Source organism: Nipponia nippon, unplaced genomic scaffold (genome assembly GCF_047370975.1).
Source record: "Nipponia nippon isolate SJK-2023a ecotype South Korea unplaced genomic scaffold, ASM4737097v1 scaffold_9, whole genome shotgun sequence".
Classification (NCBI taxonomy): Eukaryota; Metazoa; Chordata; class Aves; order Pelecaniformes; family Threskiornithidae; genus Nipponia; species Nipponia nippon.
In genome coordinates, this window is record NW_028262413.1 from 45,195,432 (window position 1) to 45,222,441 (window position 27,010).

Genomic DNA, 27,010 nt, shown 5'->3' on the forward strand with positions numbered 1-27,010 from the left:
TAATTAAAAATCTGTGGATACCAAATATAATTAGCAGGATCAGGCTTAAATGAAAGGATGTATCTTCAATTCTGATGCATAACTAAGCTGTGGAACTCCTTGCTTCTAGGTGCTAAAAATTTACACAGATTCAAAAGTTAATATTCATGGAAGAAGATTTGATGAACAGCTTTAAATCTAAGATTCCATATATGACTTCAGAAGTTCCTAATTCAAAAATCACTGAACATCTGGAGAAAATGCTTTACAAATATTGCTTTTAAGTGATATATGCTTATTCTATTCCTATGTCCTTCCTTTACCATCCGAGTGATATTTGCTAATAGCCACGGATGAAATGCTGGACCAGATGGATCTTTGGTCTCACATGTGGGGGCTATTTGTATGTACTAGTTACAATGGTGAGTGCTTTTAAAAAGCAGAGGAAGGAATCTGGTAATTCTGTATTCAGAGAACTGTTTCAGTAATGTATGGTATATTTAAAAAATGAAGCCATACATGAAGGAATAAACAAATTTTAAGAGCTGCTTATAGAGACCCTTTTATTAGGTATGTTCAAGGAATGCAACCAAATTTTTGTGGAACTAAATTTAATGTGTGATCGTAGCATGAGCTGAGGGTGTTGTTATGTTGGTTTTTTTTTTCTTTTTTTTAAAGAGAGTGGGGCAGCTGACTTAAGCCTGAATGTTTTATGAATTGAAGCGTAGAGTCCAGTGGGTATTCTTGGTGTGGGTTTGGTTTTGGTTTTTTTTTTTTTTGTTGTTTTAAACAAAAAAGATATAAATTTATATGCCAGCTGTTGTTTTCCATGTAAAATATGTGCTGTGTGCTATTGGTTGTGTAGAGGCTTGTTCATCTGGCCGTAGCTAGCTAGCTAGTAATACCTTTTTAACAGCACCTTGGAAGAAATTTTTTTTTCTTGAAGAAAATAACAGGAATGCAATGCTGATGCATGCTTTGAAGTGTTTTGATGTATAAACAATGTCTAGTGCATATCCTTTTTGACCAATGGACACCACAAAATCTTAGTGTTGATTTGATCTGAAATTCCATGGAATAGTATTTCTAAATACTGTTGGGCATTTTATGATGTTTTACCAAAGCAGTCCTTTGTTGGTATCAGGTAAATATAAAATGACATCCCCTCATTTTGTGATGTTCTTCCACCTTTTTTTTTTCCTCCCAAGCTGCATCAGAATGTCATGGTTGTTTCCTTAGTGCAAATTGAATGTATTGTGAAGTGTAGCCTGTGACTAATTGCCTCTTGCTGTCTCTACTTATTAGCTGTCTGATGGTGATGTGGTTGCACCACTTTCTACACATGGCCTCAAGGATATGGCATTGTGACACCCACATTAAAATATGCAAGGCTTGATTTCAAAAGACATTTTGGGTTGGAAAGTTAGAGAGGTTATAAGCTAATGTTGTGGCTGTTTGTATCCCTTTCATTTTAATGAATATTAGGTGGTAATAGAATAAGGTGTACCTATTTCATGTTTATACATTCTAGTATACAGATGATATTCTAGAGGCTATTTCTTTTCAATTGTTCTTCAGTTTTGTCGTATTAACGTTACCCTACAGTTCAAGCAGTATGTTTGGAATATGGCTTAGCAATTTTTTTAATTTTTTTTTTTTAACCGAAAATGCATTTAAAGTTTGTTAAGTAGCAGTGTTTTACAAGTCAGTTTAGTGTGTTAGTACCAGATTAAAATATTACAACGGCGCAGTGGCTTTTCAAGTTGCATGCACCCTTATCTTTATAAACAATTTACCACACTGAAACAAGTGCTGGACTGGTAATTGGTTATTGGCAAATGTGCAACTTACAGGTTATTGTGGAGAGAGTAACTGTGTGAACGTCTTAATTGTTCATTGGCGTCTTGGTAGCTGTGAAATACTTCTGTTGCAAAAATATTTTCTGTGGTCTTTATCCTTTTTAAGTAAAGATCTTCCCTCTTTACTTCTCCCTTCTGCTTCCCAATGAAACTCTAAATACTGTGTTACGAAATGAGATGTAATTTAGTTGAGGAACAGAAACTTTATATTCTCATGGCTTTGTTTCATTATTGTGATGATAATTTTACAAGACAAACAGGAAACACAAAGTGGTTTCTCTATAAGGTGTCCTAAAATAATGAATGGAGTTTACCAAAACTTTGTGGGTAAATTTTTGAAACCTCAGATCACTTAAGGCCTAAAGCTTAAGAGTGGTGAACACCACCCCCTTTGACAACTGTAAATTTTTAAGGCATCCAATTGGAAGTGTATGAAATTATTGGTCATTTTACCTACAAACTACAGATTTAGAATCTAGCAAACCAGTTGGAGTTCATTTAATTGGAACAAAATATGTAGTATAATATTTTACTAAGGAAAATACTTGATTCTTCACTGAAATTATTTTATGCATGCACATGTTTTACAGCTGTACAGGTGTTCAATGATGCTTCCTCTTTATTAATTTGTAAACTAATTTTAAAAAATTTTTATTTTTTAGGGGTTTATAAGAAGAAATAGGAACCTTTTCTCAAGCTGAAGACAAAGTGAAAGAAAACTGTATCATGTGTTAGAAAACTGAAGAGTGAAATTTCTTGGATTAGTATATTTCTGGATTGCAAAGCAAAAGAAAGAAGAGGCTGAAAATGGGGAGAAAGAAAATACAGATCACAAGAATAATGGATGAACGGAACAGGCAGGTGAGAAACAAGGAGTCTGCATGAGCAAGTTCATCAGTAATCCTAAAAATTAATGGAAACTTTGAATGCATTCATCTTAATTCACTCTTCTAAAGCAGAGCTTTGTCTTCATGTATCTACAGATGGCATTACCAGAATACAAATAAGAAATATGTCTCAATGGTTTTACTACTGTTGTAGGGGAAATTGTTATCTATAAGTAATATCAATTACTACTTTACATCAAATTTACTGTAAAACTACTATTCTATTTAAATGGTACCCTAATCTGTACTTCTAGTAGACTGGAGGATCGTCTTGAAACAGACACCTTACTTGATCTGATAGCTACTAGGAACACTTAGTAATGAAGATGGAGAAAGGATGAGAAATTCAGAAAGAATGTAGTAGAAGTGTGTGCTGCAGGCTCTTTGATAGAGGAGTTTGACATAACTGTGGACAATGAGTTACAGTGGTTTGGATATAGTAATGAATTTTGTTAACATGATTCTATTTAAAAGCGTTGATTTATGTTCCTTGTAAGAGCTGTTTACTACAACAGTCTTTAAAAATTGTCAGTCAAACGGGAAAAGTACTCAGAAGTGCACTGTTTTAGGGAAAGCTGTTTACTTCATTGCTCTTGCCCTCGTAAAGAGGTGTTCTGTGAACTTGAAAAGTACCAAAATTTGACTCTGTGCAGAAGCTATGTTTCCTCTTAACTTCTAAATTGCCACATGGATACGAAATAAAATTTTAATTGGATATTGAAATGTATAGTGGGGTATCTGGAATCTACCATTTTTGAGGAAAAGTATTGTAGGAATGACTCAGGATCTTTAAGAATAGTCACAGTGGGTCAGACCAAAGATGCTGCTAGGCCAGTATCTTTTGTCCAATGATAGTCATAAGCAAATAAGTGTAGGATAGAGATGCACATGTTACACTACTCTGTAATCCTCTTCCAGCTTATGACTATTCTTAGCTCAGGGATTTCCTGAGCTGGATGTGGTTTCCGTATATTTAGTAACCATTAATGTTTTTTTTTGTTTTGTTTTGTTTTTGTTTTCCCCGCCCCTGGCCAATGAACTTGTTCAGTTATCCTTTGAGCCCTTATAAAGTTGCCGCATTTACAACATCTTTTGGCTAGGATTTCCTATACCTGTTGTTTCAAGAAACACCTTTTTATTTATGCTGAGTCATGGTTCTTCTAGTTATTTAGCTCTTGTATGAAAGAGGCAGCAGTCACTCCCTATCTAGTCTATCCATCTTGCTTGTTACGCTGTGGACATCTGCCAGGTTTTTTTATTTTCTCTTAAAATAACTTTTCAGGCTGAAGCATCCTAGCTTACTTAGTTGTTTTATTACAGAATTTATTCCACACCTTTGGCCATCGTTGCTACTTTTCCATAAACCTTCTTGAGTATTTCTACGTTATTTTTGGTGGCAAAGGGGCCCAGAACTGCACAGTGTTCAAGATGCCTGCAAAACATGGACTTATATTGCGGTGTACTGATGTTTGTTCTCTGTTCCCTTCCTAGTATTTGATTTGCTTTTTTAACTTCTGAGCGCCAACTTGATGTTGAGGTAGTGTCAGAATTCCATGAGACTGTCTTGCTGCTGACATATCAGCTCAGAGCCCATTGTTTTATTTGTGAAGTCAGGATTGTTTTTCTCCCTGTATCACTTTAAAGCAATGTAAACTCTGAGAAGACTATATATAGCAAGAAAAGTATTATTGGAGTTTGGGAGAAAGCCAAGTATTGTGTTTGAACAGCTTTAATCACACAGTGACTGTATGTTTGATGTAGATAAATGTCTTAAGTACAAGTAGTAAAAGTAGATGAATTAGTAACTTCAGTTCTTTCAGATCTTGCTCTAGAACTTCAGGCATGTTGGAGAGGTGGAAAGTGATCTCCCTCCCCCCTTTTTTAAACTTATTTGGAGTAATTTGGACAACTGTGGTTTTGTTCTGCTTGAAATACAAATATCGTTATACTATACCCTGACTTTAGTGTGGTGGATTTTTTTTCAGGGGGAGTTGTTTTTTTTGGATCTCCATCTTGTTCGGATTGGAACAATGGAGAGGAGGAGAATTAGTGCATTTGTATCAAATTTTAGCCCACTTATACCATTGCTGTGACTGAATCAAAATATGGGGATCAAATTCTAAGTTTTGTTTCTGGCTGGTTTTTGGCTAGCACTTTATTGGGCTTTTTAGTGACTAAGAAGAAGCTTTAAGCTCTAATTTAAAAATGGAATTAGGCTTGCCTTATCCTTCTTCTGTGGAAACTCAGAGATGATAACATACTGCATCTTGTTTTTAAAAGGTTTTAAAGAGATTAAATAGCTTTTGTTAGTGGAGCCAGCTTTTTATGTGTAGAGGTATTGATGGTCGTCTTTAACTGTACTGGTGTCATGTGATTTTGGTAGCTAGTATATAGAGTTTTAACATACTAAAATGCCCTGATGCACAGGATATTCATTAGGTATTAATTTGCTTTTGAGAATTCTTTCATTGACCCCCATTTAGGGGTTGTTTTGCTAAACAGAAAGCATAGTTCAGTTGTGTCCTGTCAGTTTTTGTATGGCATACGTAGCTGGGTAGTAGGTCAATCATGAACATGCGTATGATATCCTGTTTAGATGTTTAGTATGGTGCTTTGGTTTTTTTGTTTTGAAAATACGAGTAGAATGGGATAGAGCTTCATAGAGTTCATATAACTTATGTGGGAAGAAAAGCTATTGTTTTATCAGAAGCATCTTATTTCTGATGGGATTGTATGTGAGCTCAAAACAGAATATATAGACCGTTACTCTGGGGATTACGATGGTCATGAGACTGTCATTGTATTATTAATTAAGCAGTCTTATCTGCTTGAATGAGCTGTAGGACATTTATCTTCATTAAGCTGAAGAGAATAAAGTACAGTAAATTAGATATCAAAGGAGCTCAATCTTGCTGCCTTTGCTCTCTCCTCGCCCTTTTTTGCTAAGCAATAATAGAATAGTGCTGAGGAAGCCGTTGGCCGGCAATGAAGATATATATTTTTGTTTTTAGTGTGGTCCTAAATGACACACTAAATGGCAAGGAAAAAAAAAAAAAGAGATTCTGCTATCTGAGTTCTTAAATAAAAACTGGTTTTATAACAGTCTATGTGCATTAAAGCAAGGCTTGGACTCCAGTGGTATTGGGCTTTGTGCTAAAGCACTGTCCAAACACAAAGTGAGAAATCGACACTAGCTGAGAATCTTACAAGTAAAAAATCTCAGAAGTAAAATAGCCGTACAAGAGGTGAGAAAGATAACATTTCAGTAGAGAGGTTAAGATCCCTTGCCCAAGATCATACGGGTCCTCAGTGAATTAAGCCTTCAGTCTTTTAATGACTTCTCAAAGTAATATAGTGCACACACATCTTGTTTATGATGCCTTTTTTCTGACAAAAACTAATCAGTAATATCTGTCTATACCTGCTCATACTCAGGTAATAATCTCTTAAGTGTCTTGTAATGGAATTAACTAGAAGAACAACAACAGCTATTTAAAAAAAAAAAAACCAACAAAAAACAAACACCACAGTTTCCCCAAATCCCCAGAGGAATCCAGACAAAGTAATTCTTAATGTCCCATCCAAGATAGGATAAATAAATCCCAAGTGTTCTGCAAGAAGGCATGTGTACAGTGACAGAACTGCTAGATGACTCACACAAGATGTGTTTTTAAAAAGCAGCTGTATTGTATTATACATGGATAGTAAAATTTTCACCTGCATTTGGGAAAAGTACAGCCCAGTAAAACTTACATTTGTACTTGGTCAAGTTGTTGAATTGATAACTGAAAATAAAATACCAACAGAAGATGCATTAAGGTAAAGTCTGTCAGATTTTTTTGTCATCTTGTCTCACTAATGTATTGTAATTGTTAAACAATAAGTAGCTAAAAAGATCTGCTTACCCCTAGTTGAACCTTGAATGTGTTACAGCACTCTTACATAAAATTGTTTCAGAGAGAGTGCTGTATCTTAATGGAGCTTCTCACCAAACGTGCTTTAAAAGGGTTGAATAAAAAAGTTAAGGTAAGTACTCACTTTTCATCTGAACACGGATTATTCAGGCCTCACAAAAGGCTCTGTGATTAGTGATCTTTAAACCCTAAAAAGTTTTTAAGTTAGAAACGCTGCACAGGAACATAGGTGGAACTGTGTTTATCATAATATGCCCGACATTCCATATTTTCGCCTTTCTATGTCTTCTGTTCATTACCTCCATTCCTACTGTGGCTAAGTGTTAACAATCCAGGTTTTCAAAAATCATAGGCAGAATGCATTTTTGGGTGGATGGGGCACATGTTAAAACAGATTTTTTTGTTTGTTTGTTTGTTTTTTAATGGATGTTGATAGTGTTTTATAGCCGGAGAGGAATCTCAGGTCCACAGTACCTTTGCAAACATTTGTGGTGGAAAAGCGAAGTATGCATATACTGTTTTAATAATACAGTTATTGTCAGCATGCTATGTACATAATGTTGTTAAGTCTGTCTGTCTGCATCTCTCTGAGACTATTTATGTGTTGGGAAGGATAGTATATATTTTGTATTATGGATAGTGTTAAAAATGTAACATGCGTGAGATACTCATCTCTGGAAAAAATGCCTTGAGGTGTGTATACACAGAATTTTCCCATCCATCTTCTAAAAACTTGATGTACACTTAGGTAATTAACATCTTAAACTATAGAAACCCATAAAACAGGTTTGATTTGTTTCTTGTGTTTTACTTCATTCTCTATCTTGCAAAAGTATTCTCACTATTGTCTGTTAAGCATGTATGGCGTGTAGGTCACTCACCTGTCACAGAGGCATATGCTTTGAATTGTAATATGGGGGTGTGAATATGGCCATAGCCAGAGGTGTTCCCTTCAACACTGAAGCTCAGATTGAAAGGCTAGATCCAAAACCGGCATGTTTATTTGGAAGGCCTCAGAACATTAACTTCATAGTAGTAGATTAAGTGCCTTTTTGAGACACTTAAGAGGATGTTTAGTAAAAATATTGTCCTTGAAGCAAAGCTGGCCTTAGCATCAGGCCTGTTTGATTCAACTTGATGTCAAATACATTGGTATTCTTATATCCTTAACTAACTGAAATCTTTTGAAAGGAATAATTTTTTTAAAACTCTTTTCATAACTGATGGTGATTTTTATAACAAAGTGTCTTTCCCCCTTCCCCAATGGGCAAATGCTCCTTTGTGGTGGTCTGTAATGGATTTATTTCCCCATGGCAGTTCTAACTGGACAGAATGATTGTTTCATGATGTTCCCAAGTAGTAGAAAACAGCTTAAAAGTAGAAGTGAATCTGATGAGATGGTTTAATAGCAACAAAATAAGCATATTTCTTAGCTTTGCATAATCAGAAATCATAGAATCACAGTAACAGTGTTGCTTCCGTTGATATTGCCGTTTTCTTCATTTTACTAGAATTAAGGTTGTAAGTAACTTGTAAACTAGTTACGGAATAACCGATGATCACAGGAGCAAATACTGTGATACCTGGAAAGTCAATGTTGGTCAAACAGAAGGAAATATGGTTAGAGGATCCTACAAACTTTAACTTTCTTTGGTAGTTATATACCCTCTGCTTGGTAGTTATATACCAGTGGAAGAGTTGGGGGGTATAACTGTTTAGCTTAGTCTACTATAGAGCATTGGCCCTAACAGTGACACCCAAATATGATAGGCAGTTCTTTTAAGCTCGTACGCATATTCAGTTGTGTCGCTTGTTAGTAGGAATAAATAGAGTAGGCTCGATCGGTATATTCCTTGAATACCTGATTATAGTCCTTTAAACCCTTGTCATGTGTTAAAGAATAATGATTATTTTTTTTCTTCTCTAGGTCACCTTTACAAAGAGGAAGTTTGGATTAATGAAGAAGGCATATGAGTTGAGTGTACTCTGTGACTGTGAAATAGCACTCATCATTTTTAACAGCTCTAACAAACTCTTTCAGTATGCCAGCACTGATATGGACAAAGTTCTACTTAAATACACAGAATACAACGAGCCCCATGAAAGCAGAACCAACTCAGATATTGTTGAGGTAACAATTTGAAAAGACACATCAGTTTTCTTATCTCCTTAATACTTCAAATATAGAGCAATGTAGAGTATTTAAAGATATTTTAACCAAATGTATTTAATAACTTGAAAACCTTGTCATAAAATGTTAACTACTGCTTTTAGTCCGGTTTCTCTAAGGCAATAAGTTGTCTTTACAGCCATGTTGTTTTCCCATCTGCCCTCCACCCCCTGCCAGTTTCTGGGCAACATGTTTGATTTCAACCACATTTGGCAATGGAAATAGAGGTGTGAAAGATGGTTGTTTTTCTGGGGGAGGGAGTGGGGGGAAGCGTTCAAGGTTTTCACAGAAAAAAATCAGTTGGATGGAGAACAAGGTCCAAAGAGTGCCCTCCGCCTGAAAGACAATTACCGTTGGCCCCTTTTCTGAGGTGGTAGCCACTTTACCAGTCAAATGTTGCACACGGATCAAATCAGCCACAGCCTGTGCTGTCAAAAAGACCCCCCCCAAAAATGAATCTATGGAGCAAATGAACTTAATTAGATTTGTTGTCCCGTCACTCTGTATGTCAGTTAAAACAGCAGTAGAACAACTGCATTTTCTGTAGTAATAGAATAGCATGAATAGATTTACTCAAAGGTATTGGTTTTGTCCGCTTTTATTATGCGTGTGCTTTAAATAGAAACTCTTTCCAGTACATAATTTCTAAATTAGGTGCAGTAGAAATCAAGGATTTTCTTGGCAATTGGAGCCTTTATGTACTGTAACTGCATTTCAGATAAGAGTCATGTCTCCAGTAGTCCTGTAAATAGACCAAAACAGGTGGCTGACTTAAGTGTTTCATTTAAATTCTGAAGTTGTCTTCTGAACAAATGCTTTGCTTTTTAGGACTGATTTAGGAATAGTGATTAGCCTTGTATAGCTGAAGAGTCTATTGCCAAGGGGATCACAGAATACAGGGAGGATACTAGCTGATCTTGTAAATAAGGTTTCAAGAAAAATCAGATTGACAAAACTGAGAAATAGACAAATACCTTGTATTTCTTTCCAAGAAGATTCTCTGCTAATTTGTCAACTGCCTTTTATGATCAGAAAGAAAACCTCCCCAAATTCTGTCTTCAGTGTTGAGTACTAATGAGATGGATAATACAAGCTTTGAAGAGTTGGAGGAGTATTACTTAGTCACTGGATTAGTATAAATAAGAGAGAGCCTCTGTAGTGGAAGGGAAAATCTAATTCTTTCAAGATGAGCTTTTGACTGTGACAGATGTGAATTTGAGATAGGGATGCAAGCAAGTCAGTTAGCCAGGCTGATCTTTGTTCTGCATCTGAGGCCTCTGTGTGTTATGACTTGTGGTAGTAGTGCTTCTTCACATCATGAGGACTAAGAACAAACCTCTTCCAAAATAATTTCTACACAACGCTGCCTGTAGGTTTTTTGTGGTTTTTTTGTTGGTGGGTTTTTTTTACCAATGTCAAGTGTTTGACCCCTGGCAACTACATTAAAAAAGTGCAGTCAATACCCAAGTGCATATATGGTTTCTGTTCTGGGGGAACGTGCAAGGACTCATTTGCAGATTCTTTCTAATGTTCCTCTGTAGGTTTACTGTATTATATTAGTGTGGCATATACTCTCATTTTTCAGACATAGTATAATTTAGGAGTGCATCTCCCAGTCTCTTCAGATTAGCCCTATGCAGTCTTTAGTCTACTTGAAATGTTTTTGGTTTTTTTTCCTTTCTTAATAAAAAGTTGTTTAGCCAGAGAGGGGAGTGTATACCTTTTTGCAGGGTAAATAGGAAAATACATTCTTTAAGTTTATAGCTGTGTTCTGGATGGGAAAGTTAAGTTGGTAGGATGAAATATTTACAAGCTCAATATATGTAAGGTAGAGTGATGTTTCTCTCTGGATTCTAGGAAAAAAACCTATGTGTACAGTATTTCAGAGAGCTACTCTGCAGTTTCATTTTTTGCAGCTGATTGCATTTCAGGTTTGCTCTGCCTGTATGGTAACTTTGTAGCCTATTAGCTGTTGTACTCTAGGCAATTAAGAAATATCATTCATGGTTGTGTTTGGATGGTTTGCTTCCCACTGTAAGTAAATAGTGTCTTTAATTTAGAAAAACATTCCTTTTCAGTGGAAAATGATCTACTTTTTTGCTTTACAACAGAGCTGAATTGGTTCAACGGAGAATAGGATGTGCTTTGGAGCAGATGCAATGGCAGGTACAGCATAGGTAGGGAGGAACACGAGAGAAGAGATGAGATGTGGGAAGCGTAAGACTCCTGTATTTAAGCAGTAGCAAGTTGCCAAAAGCTCACTGCTTCATGTAATTTCACCACTGACAGATGCTTGTGGCATGATAGAGGTGAAGTTACAGCACCAGCATTTTGGAAACGTTCTGAAAGAACAACTTAAAATGGCTTCTCTTTATTGTGCCTATGTAGAAATACTATTTTAACAAATAAAAATTACAAAAAAAGCCCTGAAAATCTGTCAAATATATACTAAACCAATTTAGAATAAGTAATTCCATTTTATGGAGTTACAGCTGATGTATGTTTCTTAGTTAACATTTTAGTAATTCACTTGCCTCCTTGGATGTGACAGATGGTATTTATTGTGATGTAGGCTCACCGTGAAAGTAGTCTTTGACCCACTGTGTTCCTGATATGCATTACAGGAGGGGTTTTTTTGCTGTGCTAGAAGGAAAGCTAATTCTACACAGCTCAGAAGCTGTATAAGGGAAGAAAGAAATCTACTGTTACTTATTTTCAGTACTGCGTAGATGGTAATGTTGTAAATGATTAAGTGAAATTGATGAGACATCTTCCACTTATAGTTGCCTCCTGTTCAATTTTGGCATAGGAATTGCTTTTATATGCCCAGAGCTTGGTATCTTCTGTTGCTGCTGGAACGTTTGTGTGAAAACATAGTAGGAGGGAGAGCACTGGCATCTTAAACGAATGCTAGAATTTTTTTGATACATGCCCTTATGTCTTTCACTGTACACGTTATTGTAGATGTGAATGCTCTGTTGCTGTCCTGTACCTATTCTTTTCTAATTTTTTTGTCCCTTTTATGTGTTTGTGTTGGTCCCATTTTTCTTTCTAATTTCTGTTAATACTTCCTTGTCGTCATCCCCCCCCCCTCCCTTTTTTCCCCTTCAATTTCTAAACAGTCTACTTATCAATAAATTGTTGGCTTCTTTACTTATTTCTTACCATGGGTTTTTGTCATCGTAATTTTTTTTCTTTCATAGCTTCTTGGTAACTAGTAACTGATATGGGTGTAAAGAATATGTTTTTTCAACCATCTTGGCAGAATCACAGACTTTGAATAGCTGGAATTGGAAGTTACCGAATTTCGTTTTAACGGAAGCTTAGTTTTCTAACTATCAGTAGCATGCTTGGGGATGGTCCATTCCCTGCCATTTGGTACTTTGAAAATTGAGGGAGAAGATCTTGTAACAGATGGCCTGTAACCAGTTTTAAAGGCGGATTTGTGTGGCGTTTTTGAGCTGGGACTCAGCCTCTGTGATCTTCAAGTTTTTTGCTGTTTGAATCTGTTTTACAGGATTGGAAAAAAGAGGTGAATAGGGAAAATGGGATTGTTTGAAACACTCAATCTTCAGAACATACACAGGTCTGTGGAAAAACTTCCTTGCTTATCAGGATCAGGTACGATTTGTCTAATGGGTTTTTAAGATAAATTTCTGCATCCTTTTGAACTGTGAAAGGTGAACACAGCTGATGTTGGTGAAGACAGAGAAACTTTGCTTATGATTGCTGATCTCCTGACCTTTTAGTAAAAGGCATTTGCTGAAGAGGGGTGAGTGTAATGTTTCCTTTAAGCCTAATGAAAGGAAAAATGTATCTTCTGCTGATATTCCAAAATAACATTTTCATACAATTTCAGAAATACAAATTATAATTAAAAAATTTTTTTTGATGTTTCTTGCTGTCAGAGAATATGGTCCTTTTCACATCAGATGAGAGAGGTTTTGTTCTGTTGTACAATAAGGTTTCATTTGTCTTATTTTTTCGTAGTTATTTGAGTGAAAGCTAGTGCTCTTGCACTGGTTAGATGGACCATATAGGGATATTGGAAAAAAGTGAAATTTTCATTCGGTGTATGCTTTGAATTCTTGAAATATTAGGATCATGTATTTAGTTTTACAAAGCTGTAATGGCACAGTTGAAGATTGTTACACTGAAGTACTGTCTATGATTTGAAGGACTTGCCGTAGGTGTTACAGCATTTGATGCTTTAATGTTCATGGACTTTTTTTCTGTAACACATTATTCTTGGCAAGTAATTATTTTTCCTGAAGAAAGTAGTAGAGTACTTCTGCAGAGTAAAGTGGGAAGAATTTCAGGTTTTATCAGGATTCTGTATCCATATGGTCAACAAAATGTTTTAATGTATGAAAGACAATTTGAGACCTTGAGCGTTCATCCTTTTTTGATCCAAAGGAAAAGAGAGAAATGAACAGGCACTCATACTCAATTTTCTTTAGTGTAGGGGGTGTTAAGATTATTACAGATTATCTACAAGGTAGTGCTTCCATGTTGGGTCCTTCTGTCCCTCCTGAGGGCCTCAGAAAGCAGCAGTCGTTCAGTTGTTCCCTCTTTTCCAGCCTTGCTTTTTTCTGGGAGTCAAGGGCTGAAGACAGGCTCTTCTTGCCCGTTTAGCTTAACTTTTTATCTGTTTTCCACGTTTTGATGTTCCTTGAGTGATACAGCAAAACAGGGTTTATTTCACCTACACTTGGCTGTGGGTGGGTTGTGCACGTTCCATTGTATCACCTCATCAAACCGAGGTGACTTGATTTTTAGGAGCCCATCTAGAATGTGACCTACTTTGCCGGTTGGCATCTGTGCCCATGAGAATTTCAGATAGGTGTCAGTTAATGACCCTTTTCTGTGCTGTGTAGTTAAATGCTGTTTTCAGTATACTCTAATGTGCTGTATAAGGCTTAGGTTATGCCCCAAATATTGACAGCTGTCCTTGAAATATGCAATAATACGTAATAAAAATCATAACTAAAACTTATAAAACCCCCCCTATCCTAAATGATATAATGCAATTACTGTAAACATACTCTTGTGAAAAGATGGCTGTATTGGAATATTGTAATTGTTTCTTGGTTTAAGTTACAGCAGGCAATTTGGATGTTTGTATTAAATCTCTTAACGTGGGAAATGCTGACTCGAATAGGAAGTAACGTTTGCGATGGCTTGGTGCGATAGTGGTCATGTCATAGTTTTGACAGAAAGCAGGTAAATGTACCTGCTGCTACTTACAGTAGTGTAAGCAAGCCAGTTCAATTTACAGAAGCTGTATTCAGTGCATCATTAAAATACCAAATGGGCACTCTCTTTCTCTGCCTTTTCACAAAATTTTAATGAAAAGCTGTTATAGGAGCAATACGTGTTCTTTAGTCATAGACATATAGAGTATGAGAGATGCGATTGTCAGATCATGGCTTTGAGTAAGCATGTAGAGCTCATCTGCACATGTAGAGCCTGCAGCATAAAGAAGCAGATGCATCTCCACAGCCAGATGGAGCATATGCCAAGAGACAAGTGTAACAGTGTGGGGAGCATAAACAGAAAAGTTGGTGTTGAAACACTATGTTTATAAACCAAAAGCTTTTTGGTTTTGTTTTTTATCCCATTTTCTCCACCTCCCCAGCATTGCTTCTTTTCCAGGCTATGGATTACCAACATGTATTTTGAACTGTTATTGGTGTGTCATACAGTATAGTAGTTTGTTAACCGTGGGTTGTTATGGTATTTTGGTAGCACTTGAATTGGTTCATAGCTTCTTTTTTTAAATTTGGGTGAACTTCATATGAAATTGAAGATCTGGGAGTTGTATCTCAATATATATGGATGCACACATACAAAAATAGATGAGAAAGACATTCAATTAATTGATCCTATTTCCTTCCTTGGTGGATACCTGATGTATCCAATCTAGATATGCATTTGGCAAGGAATTCAGGCTATTTTTGTATTTTTTTATGTATTTTGCCATTCAAAGCTAAAAAGTAAGATGGCGGAAATTGGATCACATCCTTCAAAAATATATTTCTTTGAAATGTCTCATAAGAGAAGGAACATGGTAAAGTTTTTAAACATTTTTAAAATGGAAGTGAATGCTCTACAACCAGCTTCAGCTGAAAATGAAAACTGATGCTTAATGTAGGTGACTAAAATCTCCAAATTTACGTCAAATATCAACACAGCTTTATAGAACTGAGATAGTGGTGGGAGGCGATACCATGACTTTTGATGGTTAGACACACACTAGAGATTGTAGGGAGGCTGACGATGCTGATTAGTTAACGTTTTGCATTCCTTCATATTTGATAGATGGAGAATTGCCAGAAGTGGGCTAGACTTGCGGGGGGGAAGGAGAAAAAAAAAAAAAGCAAAAAGCTTTGGGCTGATAGAAGAATACGTACGAGTACTATGAATAATATTGTCATGGTTTTGTTGTTTGGACCACTTGCTTTGGTCTCCAAATAGCATGGAAATAAGTGGTGTACATTTTTAAAAGGGAAAAAGCTTAAAAACGGTTTTAGTGAAGTAAGGAAATGACTTTGTAATCTGCTCATGATGCTGAGAAAATGTAGGCATTATTGGACTTGATTTGCCAAATGATTATGTAAATGTAATTATACTGCATATAACACTTCAAATAATTTGAGACGGCACACAAATGCCTTTGAGACATTTTAAGGAGGTGATTGAGGAGGATTTATGTATGGTTAAGGACTAAAATCTCACTTATAGCTTACCTTAAAAAGAGAGAAAATGCATAAAAACTGAAGTGGTCTGGAATATGATTCATCAAAAACTTAGATATATAAAAATATATGTGTATATGTACATATAGTAGCTTGAATCTATTTTTTTCTAGAAGTGTTTACTATAAACCTGGCTTGTAAACAGGTTGTGCTTTGGGGTTTTATTTCCCACTCAGGGTTCAGGAAGAAGCAGCTTCCTTGAAAAGTTCAAAATGTGGTCAAGGTAGCAAATGTTTATTTTGAATACAGTGACAGGAGACACCTGTGTATTTTGTGCTAAGCAGAACAGTTACTGCAGATAATGGTGTCTGTCTTTTCTTTTTTAATTTGGGAGATTCAGTTCAACAGTTAATCCCCAAAGTCATTTTATTTTAACTGTTTACTGTTATCATCAATTTGGCCATTCTTGCATTTGATGATATTGTTCTACTTTAAAATATTCTTTTAATTCTTTGGCTATAATGAAATTGCTTTGGGCATACAGGTGACTAATGTTGACATGCCTTTTTTTTCTTTTATTTTCTTTTTTTTTTAAATTACAGGTTGTTGGTGACTTTAAGAAAGCTGACAGCACTGTTTTTTCTTCGTAGTTAATGTTATTTTGTGTTCCTTCGTTTCTGATGTATAAAGAATTGCCAGAAGTAGGATAGACTTAATTTTTTTTTTTAACAGCTTTGGCTTGCTTGCAAATAATCTAAAGCTACACTTCCTTCACGTATAAAACAGTGTTTAAATTTAGTGTTTTAGGGTCAAGAACACTAGATTTCTTCTACCTTTTAAAACAGCGCTGGTGTTTTAAACTTACCATGCTGTACCGGTATTCTGAATTTTGATGAATTCCAGCTTTAGTCACTAATTAAAGTGCATGGGGTGTGTGTGTGTATATATATATATATATATATATATGAAGCTTCTCTAGAATGCATCTTTATATATAGTTTCTGAAGTCTCTTGCTAATAATGGTTGTCCTTAGCTGTTGTATTACCACTAGCAGTTTTATGTGGTTCCAGTTCAGATTGCTCTCTGTCCTATGACAGTTACACTAGTGAGATTATCTTAAAGCTGTGGAATGAAATTCACTGTGATGTTCTCCATATTTTTTTTTAATAAACTAACAGAAAAAGCTATTCACTTAATGGTGAATAGAATGACAGCTGACTTGGCTGTACCTCAGTAGAATCTCAAATCGAATCAGATGGCTCTTCAGGAAGCTGTGCTGCTGTGAGGACCAGAATCTTAAATCTATGTCAAATACTAGCAGAGGATCCTTGTACAGTACTTGTCTACCGAAAACTCTGCAGAAGCAACCCTGCTGATAGGTAATGCGGATGTGTTTTGAGAACCAAGATAAGTTTGTATTTCATCTAGGAGACACACCAAGAGTTTGAGTTGGTCGTAATAGCATCTTTTCTCTTTGATAATTTCTTTTCCCCATTTTTGTTTGTCTCTCTTTAAAGGGGAATGGATGATATCACAGGTCCAAATATCATTAGTAAAAAGAAAATACCTAAATCTTTCCTTTCCTCATTACAAGCTATCAGTGTTTTGACCTTGTTGTCCTAATGAAATGGTTAATTGTCCTGTGAGCTAGATGCTTGGCCAGTGTTTTAAATTCTGTTCATGGACCAGAGATTGTTTTTTCCCTTATTCCCTTTTTACCACCTTCTTACAGTTATCTGATGAGAAAATGTAACGAACATATTAAACTTTCTGCCTTCTTCTCCTTCCTGCCTCCATCAAATGCTGTTAACTTTTTTCCTGAATTTGACGTGAAACCCAACATAACAACAAATAGATGTAGCTTAATAGGTGTAGTAAATGAATTGTTAACATCACGGTCTGGAAGATGTAAGTTCTAAGCAGAGCTGGAGTAGCACTAGTTGAGGCACTTAGGTAGCAATTTTTGTGAGCACAGATAACCATTTTCTTTAAAACAATTTAAAGCATGGCTTGATTCAGTTCCCATCACTACCTGCATATGTAGCTGCAAGCTGCTGATAATCAGTCAAGTTCCCAGAGATGTGCTCTAGTTCTTAGATGTGACAGACATGACCATGGGCATGACCGTTCGGTGTCCTGTCCTGCCAGTCAGTGGTACAAGCCTGTCACTGTAATCCTAAAGTGTAGGTTATATCTAAACAGAAAGTAGTACTATTTAAAGGTTCTTTCCTCAGTTCCTAGCAGTAACGCGAGTTGTTAGTACTTCAGTTTGGATGATGTAAGAATTTTGTAAGTGTCTCATTGAACTCCAGACATATTAACCATTAAAGATAGAACTAACAAAGCTAATGAATATAATGACTATTTTGGATTGTAATTCCATAACGCTAACTACTTTTAGTTTGTGCGATTTTTGTGCTTTCCTTTGCAGTGTGCAATATCTAGATGTAATTGGAATAATTCAAAATATTGAACAGCCCAAAGCAGTAAGAGCAAAACTTGTTTTCACTGTGCCTGTGTAACTTACCAGGATGAGGTTTGAATAAAGAAAACTTTTGCTTTTGCTCATTTTATTGTAGCAAACTTGGGCTGTTGTGCTTTTGAATGAGGCCTTACGATGTAAAACTTGCCATTAGGTAGAATCTGTGTCTTTTTTAGGTTATGGCTGTTGTAAGTATTGCTCGTGTGTTTCCTGTGAAAACTACCCTTGACTTTATGGCAAAATTAGCAGATAGTAGTATCATATTTACTCCACCCTTCCTCACAAATCTTTATTACAATATAATTTTGAACTGCAGAAGCTAAAATGTGTCAGATGTTCTAGACATTTTTAAAATAAAGATGCACTTTCAACTGGAGTAATTAAGAGTGTTTTGAGAGATTCTTTAAGGATCCATCTTGCATCTGGGATTCTTTGGCCCGTGAGGGTTTGTTGGAGTGATGCCTACATCCTGTATCTCTTACTTGCCATCCTCCTTTAGAAGCAAAGGGCGATTAAGGTTCTGTGTTTATATATTTATTTGTAGTACAGACTTGGATAGCACATTCCAAAGAATCAAAACTCAATGAAAACAGCTATTTTTTAAAATACTGCATATAGCTTTTATTCTTGGGGAATAACACATACCTCTCATTTTCTTTGGAGGCTGTTTTTAGTGTTTATTTAAATAGGTGCTGCCGGTCAGCTACATAAAAACAGTGATTCTCCTCTGTTATGAAGTCCTGTATTTATTTCCCAGCTGTGCAAGTGATGTTTTTCCAACTGATAACTGCAGTGTGTTTGGAGAAGTTTTTTATTTTTTTAAATTTATGGGGCAGACACACAAAGTCCAGTTCTCACACCCACTGCTCGGGAAACGCATATCAAAATCTGGTTCTGGATTTAGCTGTTTTGGAGACACTGTGTTAAGTAGGTTTGAAAATTGACTCCAAGAAAATCTGTAGCAGCTTCGCTGCTTGTTAATGCTGGAGTTCATGCAGGCAGTCACACAAAGACATAATTATTTACTTGTATTAACAAGTTCTTCAGGCTGTGCTGGTCTCATGTATTCTGCAGCCCTTGTGTTGCTGCAGAATTTAGTGCTTTTGAAATTCTGTATTGACAGTTAGAAGAGTATATTTTTACTTTGCAATTTCAAAGCGAGGACCGTGGCATCTGTTAATCAAGAGCGAGTGACTTTACACAAGCTGTGCATGGAAAGAATAGACCCCAGAACAATGCATCTCCTGGAACTACGCTAAGATAAATAACTGTCCTTTCTGATGATACTCTTGATTTCAGTGGAGAGTTAATGTAACCCCAGCTTTTGACTTTCAAGCTCATGGGTTTGGTAGTGTCTTCAGCTGTCAACCCTGCCAGTCTGCCAGGGATTAATCACCTTGCAGAATCAAAGAATCATAGAATCGTTAAGGTTGGAAAAGACCCTTAAGATCATTGAGTCCAGGCGTTAAGAAGGGACAGCAGAAGTGCTAGCTTCTTGATCATTGCTGTTCATCAACCACTGTTTCAGCATAAACTGTCAAAAAGGAGGGGGAGCGTTATCTATAGGATGCTTCACTCCTAGTTGCCTTTTGGGCCTCAGCATGTTTACATGCTGCGTTTCTGTTGAGAAGTTTCTAATACTTTGCTTTTGAATAAACTTAATGTTTGGGCCTTAAACTGATGGTGCTTCTGCAGAAGAGGGCTGGGGAAGTCTCTAGCCTCCAAGAAAAAATGGCCTAGATCTTCATACTGTCATACAACCTCCCAGTCATCTAACTGACACGTGGGTGTGATACTTCTGATCATATGGTGGAGATGGTGGTTTGTTCACTGCCAGTCTTTACTCTTAGTGTGGCTCATCTAGGCTGTAACGTTCTCAACACTCATCCGAACAATGGACTTCATGTTGATCCTTTCACCTGGTATGCTTTGCGTAGTAACTGTTTTATCACCCGAATAAACAAAGTATTTATGGTGGTAGTTCCTATGTTACAGACCTATGAATCTCCTAACAACCCTTATTATATCATATCATTCTTGTTCTTCGGAATACTTATAAATCAATACACGTAGTGTTAATGTCATCTTGTGATTTACCAGTGACAGTTACTACATCTTGTTAATGTATCAGTGATGTAATATTTCTGTGGGAGCTTACATGGCTGTAATTTGTAGTATAGACTATGGGACACTAGTGAAGTTAGTTAAATTGGCAGTAGTGTCAATTTTAACATTTAAATTATGTTTTACTGTAATTATTTATCAGTTACTTTCAATAGGAAATGAATAATATATTTTTAATTAAAACCTCCCAAATTCATTGGGAATATTGTGAAGATTTTTTACATCAAAGCTCTTACACATTGTCCCACTGAAAGCTTTTCTAACTGTAACAAACCCATGCCATTTAAAGCCGTGTTCTTTTTTGCATTAACTTACAATTCAGTACTTGCTGAGTGTAGTGACTTGTTAAAAAGAAAAAAAAAACAAGCAAAAAAACAAGCATGCCGGAGCCACTCTTTATCCAATGTTGACATGAATGACACAGGATAGAGTAAAGCTTACTCATATTTCACTGTCCCTGATTCCTGTACAGTCTTTTCTCTCTACCTCTCTAGGTCCCACTTTTGATCCCTCCCCCCCCCCCCCCCCTTTGATTTCCCACTCCCTTTTCAGGTTAGGTAAGGGCAGTCTTCAAAGAGGTGCTTTGGCTTTTGAATCATTCACTCTAAGTGAAGGTTATGCAAGGGAAAACTTATTAAGTATATTCCTTTGACACATAACTGAGAAGTTCAGCATTCAAAACATGAGTTGTGACATACTTGTTACAGCTTTGTGTCTTGAAGTCCTACATTCTAATTATTTTAATTCAGTAAAAATAGATGTATCTGCTTGTACCCTGCAACTTTGTTTCTGGAGAGGCTCGCTGCTTCCTGTTGTACATACTTATCTCAGTTGGTGTTTTCAAGTACCTGCTTTCAGTTGTCTTATTCAACTTTTTTTTTGGTAAATATTCTGCAGTAATGTTATGAACTGGGATAATGCTTGTATGCTTGTGCACACCCCCCACCCCCCCAACACACACCTGTTTGGAGCACACACATGTGCCTGCACATACTTTAGCTATTTGTCTATGCAGTTGGACACCTCTTTAGGTGAAACGAAATGGCAGTTCCATGCCAATATTGAAGGTAATAGAAGCTCGTTCTGGTAGACATTAGTGTAGCCAGTTCCCATAGTCTTACGTGTAAATGCTGTTTTAACAATTGTATAAATGCTTAGAATCCACTAAACATTTTCTTTGGGAAGAGTTGCTCTTTGTGCTGTCATTACTGTTTTGATAATACTAAGTTATCCTGAATACCAAGACTTTGAATAGTTTCTGTTATCCTTTCCAATTTTCAAGCTGTAAGGAGAAATTCAGCACAAGAAATGTTTGAAATAGTAATACTGCATAGGCAGGTAGACCAAAAGAAACCCATTCTTTTTATATCATTGAATTGTAATCAGAGTTTAAAAAATTTTTCTTGGCAAACTATGAGTAGGAGATAATATTTTTACTAAAGAACTTCTGAAAGATTATGAAGGATATTATGCAGATGGGTTGCTGCGCTGGAAACTTTTCATGTTCCATATGGCTTATCTGCAATATACTGTTGCTGAAAGGAGGCATTCAGTCAGCTACTGCTGTTGCTAATTTGTATTTTAACCATTGCAAGTATGTGAAGAGGTATATATGGGGGGATGTGTATGTACATCCATATATGTTGCCACTTGAGTAAGGACTGAAAAAAACATTTATATACCATAAAATATCTCTCTCAACATTCTAACGAAGAACTGTGTTTTGCTTGGTTTTACCATTAATTTTGTTTGTTGCAGACTGCATTCCCTGAAAGGACTATAAAATATATTTAATTTATGTGCTAAGGAATAGTTTCTGCTTCCTGAAGGTGAACATCGATCTACTTTATCTTTTGTTTTTAATAAAAAGATTGAATAAGATTGACTTAGACTGGCAGTTCAGTACTCTCTAATGGAAAAATATAGTTGATGGTACTTTCTATGAAACAGGTAAAATGAAAACCTGGTCAGTGATATAAAATTTAATAATTTGGTAAATTGTATAGAAGGTGAAACAAAGACATGCATCAAATATCAGACTTGGAGAGCTTGGCTTAGCTTTCACTGTGGAAACAGTATTATCACTGCTAATGGATTGCTAATAATTTTCAGTCTCAAGAAGTTCATTTAGGAATGAGCAATCCAGCTTGTTTGTAAGTCAGCATTACAGAGTCCGGAGTTTACAGATAGTGTTTCTCTAAAATCACAAATACAAGTAGGCAGCTTCCCTTCCTATACCTTCTAGTCTAGTGCATTGTGTAATATTCTGGGGGTGAAGAGTGGATTTTATAGCCCATAAAATTGTTATTCTTTAGTAATTGCTTGTGGTTTATCTATTTAAAATGATTCACAGCAAAGATGCTTCAAGCAAGAATTTTCAGCTTCATACCATATCACGTCTAAAAACCTTTTGTGTATGTGTTATTTTATATAAATGAGAGTTTGAATCCTGAGTGCCATCTTTATCATATCTTGGAGGAATTTGACAGCTAGCTTTCATGTTTGGCAAGCCAGGGATACATGTTAAAATTTGCCAGATACTGGAAGTGCTCCAACATTTGAAACAAGACCGTGTCTTTTCTTAGAGTGGTATATAACAGGGACACTGATAAAATTTCAAATCATGAACATTTTTCATCTGTAAATGATGAATACCTAAAAGTGAACATAGCAGAGCATTGCTTAAAGGGCTCTCCCTTGTATTTTATGGCCTATTGCTAGGCAGGCTTACAATTTTTTTTGTTTGTAAAACCCTGGAATAAGTAATTAATCCTAAACCTCCTTTTTTTCCTAACATACTATAATATTTGGCCAAGAAATATAATCAGTGTAGCAAACTTTGTTAAAGTACTATACTCAGAATTTTTGATGTCTAGATATTTTTGCATAATATCAGTTATTTACTTGTGAAATACCACTACTAATTGAGCACAAGTATGGAAAATATTATTTAGGTAAGCTAAAAGTAAGAGTATGTCAATTTTTCAGATTTTACTTAGTATACATTATTTTGGTTGGGGAGCCTACCAGAAAGACTGGTGAAGCCTTGTTCTTTAAGAAGTTAAGCTCTCCAAGTTGCTTAGCTCGTGGAAATGTCTGTCATAATCTAATTTGACCTCCTGTGCATTTCACTGAAGTTTTGAAAGCTGGGCATCACTCTGCTTTACTGCGCTGTTTTGGGATGTATGTATTTGTGGCTATAATTAGAATGTGAAATGCTAACTGGTAGCATAGCAAAATGTAATTGAAAACGTGTTGGGGGTACTGAAAGGAATAGTATTAGGGCTAAACTTAAGTAGCTTTCTAACTCAAAGGGAAGGAAAACAGCTTCATAATGAAATTTGCAGATGCTTCAGTCGTTGAAGTTGAGAATATTAATAGAGTCTGAGGAAAACTTACAAAATTTGTAAATATTACATAAAATAATCCAGTACATCTAACTATGCACAAAAGAAATTAAAGCCTACAGAAATAATGTTGATGAGCTTCAAATACAAAACACCGTTACTGAGTTGAATTATGTGGTTTTTCTCTGACTGTTCACTTGTGATGTACACGCTGCACTTAGGATTCACTCCCGCTTGTATTTTAGACAGTGGTAAAATTCGTATACCAAGCACTGCAGGGTCAGGCTCCGACTTTGCAAAACCATGTTGTTACTTTAGAAAAAAGAAACAGAAATGATGATACTTCTGGAGCCAAACTAACCTGCAGGAAGTCTAAAAACTATAAATAGCTTTCAGTGAGTAAGAATACTCCTCGGATACTCGAATGTGTTTTATACATAGCAGGGGAGAAATGACTCCATGTAAAGGATGATACACCATAGTATTGTTCAGGGTGATGAAAGTGAAATATTTTCTGTTAAAAAATAAGAAAAATCCAGCCTGGTTTTAGGCTCAACTTCTTGGCTATACTATGTAACAGGAAGCAAATAATAAAGCAGTTGTCATGCTTTCAGCATGACTTTTTGCTGTACGTAAAGTCTGTAGTGATACACATAGTTCTTGCCAGCTGAAGTCTCTCTCCGCTGTGGGGAGGGAGCTGAACTGCGTTAAAGGAATATGCCCTGTTTTCGCTCGCTGATGTTTCACATAAGAATGAAAACGGGGTGTGAGTCTGGTGCTGTGACTACTGTATTTGTCCTTTATTTTGTGACTATCCCAGAAAAAAAGTGTGGCTTTTTAAGTAGGATGTGATTATCAGGGGTGGCTGGGGCAACGGTTTGCTGCTGCCAGAAAGGACAGGCCGTTCCTTCTGCCTACTTTGTATCTGTGGGGCTCAGCTCATCCATTGGAAAACCACCTTATTCCTGCTACAATTGAAAACAAACCCAGCAAAAATAAGTGAAATAAAGAATGGCCAAGGAGACTTGTGTGTCATTTTAGTGAAGAAAAAATGACTTGCTGCAGGCTTGAGCAAACGCCAGAGTTGACGTAAGGGTGCTAGGATCCTGCACTTTCTGTGGCAGTAAGTTGTCACTGCCGGTCAGCTTGTCAAACTGCTCCCACAGAGATTTCAGCAGTTCCCTTAAAGCATGGGGAAATAACCTTAAAGCATGGATCTCTATACGGAGATGGAATGTGAGACTGATCCTGAAGGCTCCAGTATGGCTAAATAGCTCTCAGTTACCCTTGGATCTCTATTTTAGGAATTATTTTTCTTTTGTTCCTGAACATTGATAGGAAAGGCACTGTTGCAACCTGGGATAATGGTACTGGCTTTTGCATTTTATTGGTATGACTGCAACTTCACCATCTTTTGCCTTGGCGATCTTATTATTCCCATTACGGATGACAGAGTGATGCTCAGGCCCGTCCCTCCTGCACAGAGCTGTGCGAGAGCTTGGCTACTGCATTTGTGGGTGAGGAGCCTTGGGAATTTGGTGCAAGTGGCAGCAGTGTCCTCTCCCTCTCCAGTATTGGATGGCAGCTCTCTGGAGCATCGGGAAACTGTTTAATCAGTTATCCTTTTGATAACCATGGTGCACGTGCCTATTGGAGCAGCAGTAATATTTGGCAGTACTAGCAAAGCCTTTCTGTTGCTTCAGGCCTGAGGAATACTTACACTTTTCTAAATTACAATTTTTTAAAAAGTATTTGTGCTGCTTCGCAGCTTTTCTGCTCTCTAGCTGCAACATCAGAAACAGAACTAGCCACAGGTTTTAAGTGAAAGGTTTGCCTTTTCCAAGGGAAATCACTTTTCATTTCAATCGTAGTCAAATTTTGGAAATGTTTTTCCTTGTGATTTGGGATGAAACAGCAACAAAAATCCTGTTTGGCCAGCTCCAATAGCAAGTGCAAAAATAGAGCTGTTAACATGATACATAGCAGCATTGATAGCAACAACCATTTCCTTTTTGTGTAATATTACAAGAAACCCAACACTGAAAATGTTTTGAATGAACTGACACTTTTTTACACTTCGTTACACTTTTTACATATGAGGTCATTCTACTTTTTTCCTTTAAGGCAGAAAAATATTGTTTCCTGAGGTGACAATGGACATAATCAAGTTCTCTAGAGTTTTGCCAGAGCTGGTAAGGAGCCCAGATCACTGATAGCAGAAGTCTTGGCTTTTTAACCACACTCATTGAATCGGAGCACAAAACATGCTGATTGTGCTCTTTTAACCATTAGCAACATGTCCTTTCAGAGTCGGATATAAAAAACCAGGATCTTTCATGGGGAGGAGGACGGTTGGGGGTTGTCACTTAACTTCATCTCTGGTAGCAGTAATCTGTGTTTATTCGTTCAGAGTTTCTGGTTTCCAGAACTGCTGATGACCAGTATATTGAGGCAGTGTAGCTTGTGTGAGACAAGCTGCGTGCAGCTGGGCTGGAAGAAGCCTTGGAGAAGGTGGTGACTTGATACCACGCTGTGGAGACTCAGCGGGCTTAAAGCTCCTGCATTTCATGTTTCTGTGTTGGGTTTGGTGGAAGGAAGCTTATGCTGAGATAATTACACTGTGATGGTTGAATATCATCTTTGTTCCTCGTGGATCATACAATAAATAACTTTATTGTATCTTTGTACTCCTTGGTATCTGTATTATCGGTTTCCATAAAATTTATGTTGAATTGTAGAGAGAGGCTAATTATTTTTTGTTGTTGTTTTGCAAGAAGCCCTTCTTCTGTTCCTTAGATGCTTCTTGCCAAGGCATGATTCTTTTTCTTAAATTAGCAAAATGCAATGCAATTAAAAATTACTTTGCATATGTGTGGGGATGTTCAGGAAAATATTGGGGCTCTTGTACCATGTGCTTGAATGTAATATTTAAACCTGTCATAGCTAGTCCAGCTCTTCTCATACAATGTTTTCTGAGCGCTGCCATTCAAAAAAAATTAAAATAAATGAATATTAAACTAACAGTTATAATATTTGCATATTTCAGTTTTACACAGTGGAGCAAAAGCAGTTTAAAACTTTGGGGTTATTCTGCAATATCGAGATGACCACAGCTATCTGGAACGCTTTTACAGCAATTTTGTATGTCACACAACTATATCGTTGTGTTTGCTTGATTCTTTTAAAAAAAGCTTTCATACTTGCCTTGGTTCTCATAAATACTTTGCATTATTTTCTGACAAAAATCAGTACTTTTATCTCATCAGTTAGTTGATCCAGTCTAACGTCAAAGCCGCACATCTCGGTTACTGAAGGCACAATACAGTGCGTTGGCAAACATGTTGGAACAATTTCCAGTAATTTTGGCTAAGTCTTAGAGGAAGTGGGAAGTCATACAGATTAACTCAAAAGGCTACACATTCCCTTAGATGATCTGGAAAATAAGACTTAACACCAGAAGGTAATTGCAGTGGGCATCCAATAGCAAAACTTGAAATGTAATGTTCTTTTTCCCTCTTGTAGTAAGAAAATTTATGTTCTGTATTTATT

At 36.5% G+C, this 27,010-nt stretch overlaps 1 protein-coding gene across 6 annotated transcripts in view; it reads left to right on the plus strand.

Moving 5' to 3' along the window:
• Positions 1-2,560: 2,560 nt before the first annotated feature.
• Positions 2,561-27,010, plus strand: part of MEF2A (myocyte enhancer factor 2A) — a 57,123-nt gene continuing 32,673 nt past the window's right edge. For all 6 annotated transcript variants that reach the window (XM_087744616.1, XM_087744617.1, XM_009470047.2 and 3 more), the window contains exons 1-2: positions 2,561-2,699; positions 8,567-8,770. In XM_087744616.1, the coding sequence (XP_087600742.1) occupies positions 2,646-2,699; positions 8,567-8,770 (258 nt within the window). In that variant the 5' untranslated portion in view covers positions 2,561-2,645. The remainder of the gene's footprint in view (positions 2,700-8,566; positions 8,771-27,010) is intronic.